This window comes from Anguilla anguilla, chromosome 10 (genome assembly GCF_013347855.1).
Source record: "Anguilla anguilla isolate fAngAng1 chromosome 10, fAngAng1.pri, whole genome shotgun sequence".
Taxonomy (NCBI): domain Eukaryota; kingdom Metazoa; phylum Chordata; class Actinopteri; order Anguilliformes; family Anguillidae; genus Anguilla; species Anguilla anguilla.
The window spans coordinates 340,001-352,500 of record NC_049210.1 but is presented as its reverse complement, the minus strand read 5'-3'; the positions used below and the strand labels follow the sequence as shown (position 1 = coordinate 352,500).

General features: G+C 49.3%; 1 protein-coding gene across 1 annotated transcript in view; it reads left to right on the top strand.

Moving 5' to 3' along the window:
* The window catches only part of si:dkey-215k6.1 (transmembrane protein 132C), a 153,934-nt gene that overhangs the window by 108,428 nt on the left and 33,006 nt on the right, over positions 1 to 12,500 (top strand). Inside the window, 1 exon segment of the mRNA XM_035380339.1 lies at positions 4,519 to 4,705. Coding sequence (XP_035236230.1) covers positions 4,519 to 4,705 — 187 coding nt within the window.

The window sequence follows — 12,500 nt, the reverse complement described above, 5'->3', positions numbered from 1 at the left end:
TTTTCCTCCTTCTTCTCCTGCTTCTCCTCCCCCTTCTCCTGCTTCTCCTTCTCCTTCTCCTGCTTTTCCTTCTCCTTCTCCTGCTTCTCCTTCTCCTCCTTCTTCTCCTGCTTCTCCTCCCCCTTCTCTTGCTTCTCCTTCTCCTTCTCCTCCTTGTGCATCCCCTTCTCCTCTCCCTTCCTTGCTCCAAACCTGGAGAAATGGACATCTTGCTTTGGCTTGCTTCGTTTTGACCAATCCCTGGAGCAATTAGTTTGTGTAATTATTGAATTAGCTGCAGTTTTTTTCTGTGATTAAAGCCTCTGCATATCTAGGAGTGTGGGAACCCAAACGTTTCCCAAGCTTGGAGGACATTTTAGTATCCATTGCTAATCTTGTTTCTTTTTATACTCCACACAAATATGGAACATTGAGAGGCTGGTAGATGATTAACTTGGTTTGGTAATTAAGAGGATTTGAAGGGGAATGACCCACAATGCCGTGCTCCAGGGATGGGTGCTGAGTATCACCCTCCAGCGTTCAGTGTAAGAGTTCCCCCATGACTGAAGAGATGGCAGTCCACCGGACTCAGTGGGGGGGGGGGGGGGGGGTCTCCAATGGGTCAGGTCACGCCTGAGGAATCCACCTCACCTGAATGCACCTGTCAGAACAGAGGCCATGTTAGACGAGGCCTTTTTTGGGTTTTCTGAGAGAGCACTTTGGCACTGCAGGTTAGAGAGGCCAGTGTGATGAAGGACCCTGGTCTGTCTCTCCATCTTTTACTCCCCCGACACTAAATAAACACCCCCCCCCCCGAGACGGCTCACTGCCCGAATCAATGCAGTCCACTTAATTCATCCTCCCCCCTCCCACCCTGATGAGTTTAACTCTGTTTGACAAATTATTACCGAGGAGGGGGGGGTATCTGAATTGGGGGAAGAGCTCAGTCGGGGGGGGGGGGGGAGCTCAGTCAGAGGAGGGGGGAAGAGCTCAGTCAGAGGAGGGGGGGGGGAGCTCAGTCAGAGGAGGGGGGGGGGGAGCTCAGTCGGGGGGGGGGGGAGCTCAGTCAGGGGGGGGGGGGAGCTCAGTCAGAGGAGGGGGGGGAGCTCAGTCAGAGGAGGGGGGGGGAGCTCAGTCAGAGGAGGGGGGGGAGCTCAGTCAGAGGAGGGGGGGGAGCTCAGTCAGAGGAGGGGGGGGGAGCTCAGTCAGAGGAGGGGGGGGGCTCAGTCAGAGGAGGGGGGGGGGAGCTCAGTCAGAGGAGGGGGGGGGGAGCTCAGCCCGAGGAGGGGGGGGGGAGCTCAGTCAGAGGAGGGGGGGGAGCTCAGCCCGAGGAGGGGGGGGGGAGCTCAGTCCGAGGAGGGGGGGGGCTCAGTCAGAGGAGGGGGGGGGGAGCTCAGTCAGAGGAGGGGTGGGGGAGCTCAGTCAGAGGAGGGGGGGGGGGCTCAGTCAGAGGAGGGGGGGGCTCAGTCAGAGGAGGGGGGGGGGGCTCAGTCAGAGGAGGGGTGGGGGAGCTCATTCGGGGGGGGGGAGCTCAGTCGGGGGGGGGGGGAGCTCAGTCAGAGGAGGGGGGGGGGGGCTCAGTCAGAGGAGGGGGGGGGGGAGCTCAGGCGCACGGTGCTGATTCTGGCCCAGTGGGAGGAAGGGAGAGTTTACGCTCCCTGGCAGACTGGACCAGACCACTGCCGGACCTCGCAGACGTAAACCTCTGATACCCATTTATATGTGCGTATGGATTTCATATGTGCGTATGTTCATATGGCCATGCTGGGGTTTGATATAGCATCTGCAGTAACACACATACAGTGGGACGCCTGAATATTCAAACCCTGTTGCAGATGCACAATTACTCAGCAGTAAGAAAGACTGGTGCAGCGAGTGGGGTTACCTTGACATTTAAAGATAATAACTCTCTAGCGCTTGGTTCTTAGGTTCTGTAGCTCTTAGCCCAACATGTTAGCATGTTCTGTGTTAGCCTGTTCAATTGTAGTAACTACATAAAAAAACTGTCATCCCTAAAAACATTCCAAATGCATTCCAAATGCTCACACAAGGTATTCAGAGTGCCCACATAGGACATTCCAAGTGCTCACACAGGCATTCCAAGTGCACACACAGGGCATTTACAGGGCATTCAGAGTGCCCACGCAGGACTGAAAACACAGAAGAACAGAGTTCTCCTGGTGTCTCTTGTGCAGAGACGCACATTGCTGGAGTTTAGAAGCTTCAGTTTTCTGGCATTAGGAATTACTCTAACTCTAATGAATACAGACCTTGGAATGATATTCTACAGTTACCACGGTTACTTGAATTGAGCCAAACTGCCTTGTACTCCAAAGCCTGCTGTCTTGCCTGCATTAACTTTCTAATCCAATGATTCATTCTGCTTGGGATATAGCTGCACATCTCAGTACCTGTTCCAATCAGGCCTGCTATTATATCCTCCTTAAGACTAAATAACTTTTCCTAATCTGCCCTGCCAGGGTAATCTTCTTAGTCCACATTACTGCCCCTAATATGTTGTCTTGTGCTCCCCTGATTGAGGCAGAGCTTTGTTGTGGTCTGATGGCAGTTTTGATCCCTGGGCTAATCCCTTCTCTGCACACGAGCGGCACCAGCACCGTCTGCTTGAAGAGTGACACCAAGGAAGCGGAGTTTCTTTGGGTCCAGAGCCTTGTCAGGGTCAAAGGTCACAGTGCTGTCATTACAGGAGCAGGACCTCATTCTCTTCTTATCAGTCCCCCCTCGCAGCAAAGAGTTAAATGGTCCATTTATCCCAGTGTTCCAGCTACTGTGCCCCCCCCCCCATACACACCCACGCACGCACACACACACACACATACATACCCACGCACACACACACACACACCCACGCATACACACACACACCCACGCATACATGCACACACACATACATGCACACACACACACATGGACCCATGCACACATGCACACACACACACACACACACACACACACACACACACACGCACCCACACACATGCACCCATGCACATGGACCCATGCACACACAAACACACACACACCCATGCACACACACACACACGCACCCATGCACACACACACACACGCACCCATGCACACACAGACACACACGTACCCATGCACACACACACACTCACACACGCACCCATGCACACACACACCCACACACGCGTTGTAAAGTGGTGTCAATTTATTTATATATTTGGGATGAAATTAGTTTGGAAGAGGGCAGGTCAAGAGCACTGACATCTATCAAACAGCCAATTGAGGAGTTGTAATGAAACCTGTTTTTCAGGTTGTAAAAAACATCGCCTGGGATTTGGCGCAGGCAGTCTGGAGCAGAGGTCATCGCCGTGACGATGGCAGGGGTCAGGGATTGGTGCGGAGTACAGATTTATGCGAGAAAGGAGCGTGGAGCTGCTCCCATTTAGCGCCTGTGATTGACAGCTCCTCACACACACACACACACACACACGTCCAGCATTCCCACACTCACACACCCTGCTCTGGCCTGCATTATACACCCACACACACACACACACACACGCCGCTAGCATTCACAAACTCACACACACACACACACACACACACACACACTGTTCTGGCCTGCCTCACGCACACACACACCACCAGCATTCACACTCACAGACACAACTCCTCACACACACTCCTCACACACAGATCCCTGAATCTCTCGTTCAGACCCAACTCCTCACACACAGATCCCTGAATCTCCCATACACATATATCTCCTCACACACATATCCCTAAATCTCCCATTCACACACAACTCCTCACACACATATCCCTGAATCTCCCATTCAGACACAACTCCTCACACACAAATCCCTGAATCTCCCATTCAGACACAACTCCTCACACACAGATCCCTGAATCTCTCCTCAGACACAACTCCTCACACACAAATCCCTGAATCTCCCATTCAGACACAACTCCTCACACACAGATCCCTGAATCTCCCATTCAGACACAACTCCTCACACACAGATCCCTGAATCTCTCCTCCAGACACAACTCCTCACACACAGATCCCTGAATCTCTCCTCAGACACAACTCCTCACACACAGATCCCTGATGACTCGGCTCCCAGCTGTCTGTCTGATCCAGCAGATTCTCTCCACCACCTGTGTCTGTGTTCTTCCAGTAATTGGCTCTTAATCGTCCCATAATTCCACAGGCCTTCCGTCCCTCTGTTCAGTCACTCTGCTCCTTTACACAGATTTCCTGGAAACACTCACTGTATTCTCAGTGTTTCTGTTTTGCTGTTTTTTTTTTTTGTTTTGTTTTTTAAAAGATCACACAGTCTTCCACTTTTTATGCTGTTTTCCTGTTTAGTTCTTGTCATTTTTTATCATTGTTTCAGTGTGGTTTTGGGTGATGAAATGTATATATATTTTTGAACTTATCTTTGGTTATTGCCATAGTTTAGTAGCATTTTTAGCGGGCGTGTCTGTGTGTTTAGTTCTCTGGATGTTCTTGCTGGTCTGAGCTGAACTCTGTCTCTCCACCTCTAGACTGCAGGGCTCCTTCTATGAGGTCACTCTGGTGGAGTTTGAGGTGGACAACTTCATCAACCTGCAGCCCACCCAGGCAGTGCACTGGCAGATCCAGTACCCAGAATCCACTGGGGAACCAGCAGAGGTGATCTCCTACGTCTATATCAGTCAGAGAGATCTGCAGGGCATCGTACCTCTGGCACAGGTAAGACACCTGTTACCCTGGAGACCTCATGCTGAATGCACCTGAGACAGTGTGACTGTGTGTGTAATACAACAGGCGATGGTGTGTGTGTGTGTAATTCAGCAGGTGATGGTGTGTGTGTGTAATTCAGCAGGTGATGATGTGTGTGTGTATAATTCAACAGGCAATGGTGTGTGTGTGTGTGTGTAATTCAGCAGGTGATGGTGTGTGTGTGTGTAATTCAGCAGGTGATGGTGTGTGTGTTACTCAGCAGGTGATGGTGTGTGTGTGTAATTGTAACACAAACAGGAGCACACACCAGTACTGCTGTTATATAGTTATTAATACAGAGCCACCCAGCCTAATTGTGTCTGTGATAAAGGGGATTACTGCTTATAAGCGACAGGCTGTGCGATGCAGGCCAGCTGGCTCGTATTTCCACATGACAAATGGAAATGAAACTCAGGATAAATGGGATTTGTTGAGGCGCTGGTTTCCTGGGTAAAGCCGGGCTAGCATGGTGCTCGTGTGGAGAGAAGAGCACTTATCACAAGCTCTGCGGTGGGCCCACCTGGGGGGGGGGGGGGGGCGTCGAGAGGGAACAAAATGACACTGTTCTCCTGCAAAGGTTCCCAAATCTGTTCAATTTTCAAATTGCTATAATCTGTTTAATTATTATGAGTCATGGGCTGTGTTTGCTATCAGCTGCATGAGAGTGCACATGATGAAGGGAATGAGAAATTATCAAATACATAGAACACATCAACCACTGTCAGGAGGAGTAAATGTCACTTCGGGTTGATTTAGAGCACAGAGAGAAAATTAAGAAGTATTTAGGTATTTGTGCTTGAGTTTGGGCATTGCGCCTCTTTTTAAAACCCCAGTTTCTTGGAAGCAGGGTTCTGGGATGTTCTCTGTACAGATCTGTGAACAGTAAGTGTGTGTCAGTGTGTGTCAGTGTGTGTCAGAGTGTGTCAGAGTGTGTCTGTGTGTGTCTGTGTGTGTCTGTGTCAGTAGGAATGCATGTATAGTACCCGAGCCAGATTCCAGTGGCTGGGAGAGAGAAGCTGAGAGAGTAAGGTCCTGATTGGCTGAGAGAGTAAGCTTCTCAGTGGGGAATTCTGATATTCCAACTCTCATTCCCAGTCTTTTCTTGTCTTTAAGGGAAAATGGACTTTCTCTAGGTTTGATTGGTTTCCCATTAAACTCTGCAGGAGGGCAGTGGGGCTGAGGGCTGGAGGAGCTTGTGTCAGACCAGGCCTTGTAAGGAAGGGGAAATGGTGTTTGGAGTCTCACTTTTTCAGCCACAGGCTTGTCACTTTCTGATGGCCCTGTCAGTGAAGCTCTTTGATCTAATGGGAGAGCAGGGGATGGGCAGAGAGGATTGTGGGAAGACTATATAGAGCTGCACTAGGTTGCATGTGCTGACTCCTGACTCATTAATGCTGGTCCCCTCGCTGTGTGTGCTGCTGATCCCACACTGCTGATCCTGACTCAGTAATGCTGGTCCCCTCGCTGTGTCTGCTGCTGATCCCACACTGCTGATCCTGACTCGGTAATGCTGGTCCCCTCGCTGTGTCTGCTGCTGATCCCACACTGCTGATCCTGACTCAGTAATGCTGGTCCCCTCGCTGTGTGTGCTGCCGATCCTGACTCAGTAATGCTGGTCCCCTCGCTGTGTCTGCTGCTGATCCCAAACTGCTGATCCTGACTCAGTAATGCTGGTCCCCTCGCTGTGTCTGCTGCTGATCCCACACTGCTGATCCTGACTCAGTAATGCTGGTCCCCTCGCTGTGTGTGCTGCTGATCCTGACTCAGTAATGCTGGTCCCCTCGCTGTGTGTGCTGCTGATCCTGCTGGATAAGGTGCCCCTTTCCAGGGACTCGTATCCTTAGATGACCCATAATCCATCTGTGCTCGTGTGGAGGTTCGCTGCTGCACTCAGATATGCTGAGGGAGCACAGGGGACAGCAGGCAAACGACCGCAGTGAAGCATCATGGGGGATCGCCAGTGATGAGTCCTTTCCCTGGATTCCCGGGAATCACAACTGAATTCACGTCACATTCCTGGTGTCAGGGTTCCGTCCGGGAAAGAAACCATTTTTTTATGTTAAAGGTTTTTTGGGAAGATTTTAGAAAATCCTTATATTTTTTGTCCTATTGTGTGTGGAAAATTCTCTTAAATTATTTTATTCACAATGAAGCTCATATAAATTAATATTGCACTTCAAGTCTATATGTAAGAATTGCCACCGTTTGACCCTGACTGGATTAAGCGGTTAGAGAGAATGGATGGATATAAGAATCAATAAAATCTGTGCCTTGTTCTGTATGAGAATATGTGATAAAAAATGTGATGTAATGTTGTGTAATGTCTCACAGTGAGACAGGGATGAGTCACAGTAGGACCGTTGCACAGAGAGACAGGGATGAGTCACAGCAGTACCGTCTCACAGAGAGACAGGGATGAGTCACAGCAGTACCGTCTCACAGAGAGACAGGGATGAGTCACAGCAGTACCGTCGCACAGAGAGACAGGGATGAGTCACAGCAGTACCGTCTCACAGAGAGACAGGGATGAGTCACAGCAGTACCGTCTCACAGAGAGACAGGGATGAGTCACAGCAGTACCGTCGCACAGAGAGACAGGGATGAGTCACAGCAGTACCGTCTCACAGAGAGACAGGGATGAGTCACAGCAGTACCGTCGCACAGAGAGACAGGGATGAGTCACAGCAGTACCGTCTCACAGAGAGACAGGGATGAGTCACAGCAGTACCGTCTCACAGAGAGACAGGGATGAGTCACAGCAGTACCGTCGCACAGAGAGACAGGGATGAGTCACAGCAGTACCGTCGCACAGAGAGACAGGGATGAGTCACAGCAGTACCGTCTCACAGAGAGACAGGGATGAGTCACAGCAGTACAGTCTCACAGAGAGACAGGGATGAGTCACAGCAGTACCGTCGCACAGAGTCTTTTCCCCCATGCTTTGGACTCCTATGTATAAATCATTAATTTTCTTTAAATAGCAGTATGGATGCAGTTCAAAGGCCACATTGCACATGCTGTGCTTACATTTGTAAGTTAGTGGTAATGACTGTATTTTATGATATTTTGAAAAGCCTTTACTTTTCCCTCAAACTTTGTTTTAGCCAGAGAAGCGCTGGTTTTATGGTCCTATGATTTGCCTGTTGTGACTCTGGTTGTGCTGTAGGAAGCTCTTTTGAAAAATAAGGATTATTATGTGTAATTTCCTCACACTGTAGAGGGCTCACATTTCTATAAATGGGAGGAAGTAAAAAGGCCTATTTTTTCCCGTTTGGGAACTTTGGCTTCAAAGGACTTGGTAATTTGTGGCTTTCTCCGTGTGTGCATTACTGGGCTGGGAGGCTGTTACGCGGAGGCGGCCGCCTCTCGTCTCCCTCCACAATGACGACTCCATCAGCCTCTCCACTTCTGCTTTGTTTTCCCCTGAAGATTGCTGTGTGTTTTTTTCCGCCTGCTGTTTCTCGTTCTAAGCAGCTCCTGTGGGTGCTGCGGTTGCTCAGGGAACCCGCCCGTAATTAATTCTTAATTGGAACACTTGTTTGTGCCTGTTGTTTGTTGTTTTCAGATTTTGATGAGTTGTGACTCACCCAGTGGGCAATGCGGGGCCCAGATGAGTGGAGCGCTGTACTGCAGCGTTTAGTGGAGCTCGTCCCGCCATGGTTTGGGGTGGATCGGTTGGGCCCGTCCCTGTGTGGTTTGGGGTGGATCGGTTGGGCCCGTCCCTGTGTGGTTTGGGGTGGATCGGTTGGGCCCGTCCCTGTGTGATTTTGGGTGGATCGGTTGGGCCCGTCCCTGTGTGGTTTTGGGTGGATCGGTTGGGCCCGTCCCTGTGTGGTTTGGGGTGGATCGGTTGGGCCCGTCCCTGTGTGGTTTTGGGTGGATCGGTTGGGCCCGTCCCTGTGTGGTTTGGGGTGGATCGGTTGGGCCCGTCCCTGTGTGGTTTGGGGTGGATCGGTTGGGCCCGTCCCTGTGTGGTTTTGGGTGGATCGGTTGGGCTCGTCCCTGTGGGTTTTGGGTGGATCGGTTGGGCCCGTCCCTGTGTAGTTTTGGGTGGATCGGTTGGGCTCGTCCATTTGTGGTTTTGGGTGGATCGTTTGGGCCCCTCCCTGTGTGGTTCTGGGTGGATGGACCCTGCAGGCTGGGACCATTACATTACATTACAGGCTTATCCAGAGCGACTTACACAACTTTTTTTTCATAGCATTTTACATTGTATCCATTTATACAGCTGGATATTTACTGAAGCAATGCAGGTTAAGTACCTTGCTCAAGGGTACAACGGCAGTGTCCTTACCCGGGAATCGAACCTGCGACCTTTCGGTTACAAGCCCAGTTGCTTACCCACTGTGCTACCCTCCAGTGGGTGGGTGACCAGCAGTGAAGATGCTGTAACTCACTGGTACTGATCCAGCTCCAGCAAGGAAAGGAAGAAAACCATCTCTCGTATGTCATCAGAGTTTTGTGGTGTTGCTGTTTTTTGTTTTTTTGCAATCCAGTTTCACAAACTTAAAAAAGTGATGACAGGTAAACTAGTCTGTGGACCTGCCTTGAATTAATTAATTCTATTTCGTTAATAATTCATGGCGGAACCCTTTCTGAAAGAGAATCACTTTTATTAGTTCTGGAGAACTGCGACCTTGCTTTGGATTCACAGAGTACCTGTGTCTGAAACGGAAAAACAACAGCCACCCTCCTGAAATGATCCGCCTTTGTTTAGATCAATGAAACAGCTTCATCATATCCCTGCAAATGAGGCGTGTTCAGGGGGAAGAGGTGCCTAGCCTTCTAATCTCAGTTAAAGTGCAGCATGCAGAACCACAGGCATTTGTGCCTCTGTAGATGTTTCTCAGCACAGAAGTAGTTTAAACAACCCCCGACACTTTAATTTAAGAGAAAACCGTTGGCCTGTGTGTCCTCAGGGAAGTGGATTAGATATCAGAATGGGACTGTATGTGTCACCAGAACCTAAGAACCCATTTAATTGGCAGGTTAGGCAAATACAGGCCTAAATGCAACCTTTACGTAATTCTGTGAGGCGTATCTGGAGGACCTGATGCTCATCTGTATAGCAGTTTTGCACTCACCCCCGACTCACCCCTGACTTACCAATGACTCACCCCTGACTCACCCCCGACTCACCCACGACTCACCCCCGACTCACCCCTGACTCAGCCCCGACTCAGCCCTGGCTGTAGCCGGAGGGCCACGCAGCCACGTCCGTGTCCTACATTCCGCCACACTGAGCCAGAGAAGGAAGCAATTTGGGCAGAAATTAGGCGACTCACTTAAGCTGAATTGACAGAGGTGGAAGTGGAAGCCCGTGTGGAATTCCAGAGCCGTGGTCTAATAGGTCCAGAGGGCCACGCCGGCACGCTGCCTAATGCAATTACAGCCGGAAATTGAAAGAAGGATTCTCATGTGAATGTTCCGATGGCCCATTAGGTTTCATATCTGCGGAATGTCTTCATCCCCCCCTCATCCCCCCCTCATCCCCCCCGTCGGCTCTCCCCTCCTTTTATGCAGGAAAGAGTTTCTCCATTTATCATACATTAGATAGCGAGCTGCCTTGTTGTATTTAATAATGCTGTATGATGAATTGCTTGTGTCCCAGAGGTTTGATATTAATAGCAGGGCACATGCAGCTCTCCTAATCAAAGGCAGGAAACAGACGTGGCTGTTTTGCATATTTGTGCCAACTCCTAATGACGCTTCTGCACAGGTTCAGTAAATAAGATAAATCAAACAAGCTCTTAAGTGGATGAATGTGCTCTGTTGTTAGAAAAGGGGAAACTAATACTTTTGTTTTATTTAAATAAGGTTTTTAATGGTCAAATATTCTTTACGATATCTAGAGAGTTACAGTAGTTTTGATATGCAGGTCATATGCAGCTTAAATATGTTTATGACCTACGCAGAAATATTAATCATTTCAAGATAGTTTGAGATAATTACAGTACATTAACCTCTTATGAAGATGCAAAACAACTTAATGTTGCATTCATACATTGTTATTAACTGTGTATAAATGTGTTTTGTTGATTGAACTGGAAATTAGCCTACTGTATGTAATAATTATGGATGGCCTATTTCTGCTGAAAGGTTATTGAGTTTGGCCTGGGGAACACACCCCCTGACCTACTCGATGTGTTGGACTGGATTTTATAGACCCTGTCGCTTTTAATTCAGGTCTGAAAGGAGGTAAGCTGGACAGTAATTGACATAGCCATTAGCAAGTTTACAAATAGCTCATTTAGTCATTATATTAATCTATTGGTTGAGAGGGTGCGTATCTGCTTCCTGATTGGCTGAGTGAGTGTGACTGTGAGATGTGAGGGCAGGAAATGCTGTTGGGCTCAGCAGAGGCAGTTAGCATCCAGGATTTAAACATTTCTAAAAAAACATTTACAGTTTAACCAGCATTACTGGCGGTCACATAGAGCCACACAGAACAGCACTCTGATGGCCGCGTGGCCAACTGTGCCCCCCCCCACCCCCCACCCTCACCCCCGGGGGCTTCCAGCCACACTGTCGCTTTGATTTAAAATCCCTGTGACACCCCAGCTTCATTAGCTCTGTGCAGAACACCCCCCCCCCCCGAGCACGGCTCTATTTGTGGGAGAATGAATGGTCTAATTACCAGGAGGCTAATGTATGAAGTGTAATTAACACTGTCATGCAGCTCGTTTTCATTCATTTCTGTGCTATCAGTCTTAGAGGGACATTATCTGTCCTGTACTGCTGCTCTCTCAAACCTCCCAGTCCCTGTCTCACACGCTAGTGCTCTCTGTAGCCTCTCTCATAACTCTCTCACTCCAGTCCCTGTCTCACACACTAGTGCTCTCTGTAGCCTCTCTCATAACTCTCTCACTCCAGTCCCTGTCTCACACGCTAGTGCTCTCTGTAGCCTCTCTCATAACGCTCTCACTCCAGTCCCTGTCTCACACGCTAGTGCTCTCTGTAGCCTCTCTCATAACTCTCTCACTCCAGTCCCTGTCTCACACGCTAGTGCTCTCTGTAGCCTCTCTCATAACTCTCTCACTCCAGTCCCTGTCTCACACACTAGTGCTCTCTGTAGCCTCTCTCATAACGCTCTCACTCCAGTCCCTGTCTCACACGCTAGTGCTCTCTGTAGCCTCTCTCATAACGCTCTCACTCCAGTCCCTGTCTCACACGCTAGTGCTCTCTGTAGCCTCTCTCATAACTCTCTCACTCCAGTCCCTGTCTCACACACTAGTGCTCTCTGTAGCCTCTCTCATAACGCTCTCACTCCAGTCCCTGTCTCACACGCTAGTGCTCTCTGTAGCCTCTCTCATAACTCTCTCACTCCAGTCCCTGTCTCTCACACTAGTGCTCTCTGTAGCCTCTCTCATAACGCTCTCACTCCAGACCCTGTCTCACACATGCTAACACTTTCCACAGCATTTATAAATGCTCCAATTCTCTCTCAAACACACACACACACACACCTCCATTCCAAAGCAAATTTAATTTCAGTAAAGCAAACATCTATATCACCAGAGCTAAAGCTGTATAATGATTCATCTATTTAAATATTATACCGAGCAGCCAACTGCAAACTGTTAGTTCCATCACACCCCAGGTAGCTCAAAACAAAATATTCCAACACGACAATACAAACACAACAGCATCATTGAGTGGCACAGTCTTTCCATTAAATAAAGATCACCTTACATTTCACTTCAGATCCTCAGATGAGAGGAAAACACTACAAAACAAGTTTGTCTGTGACTCAGATGTCGCCTGT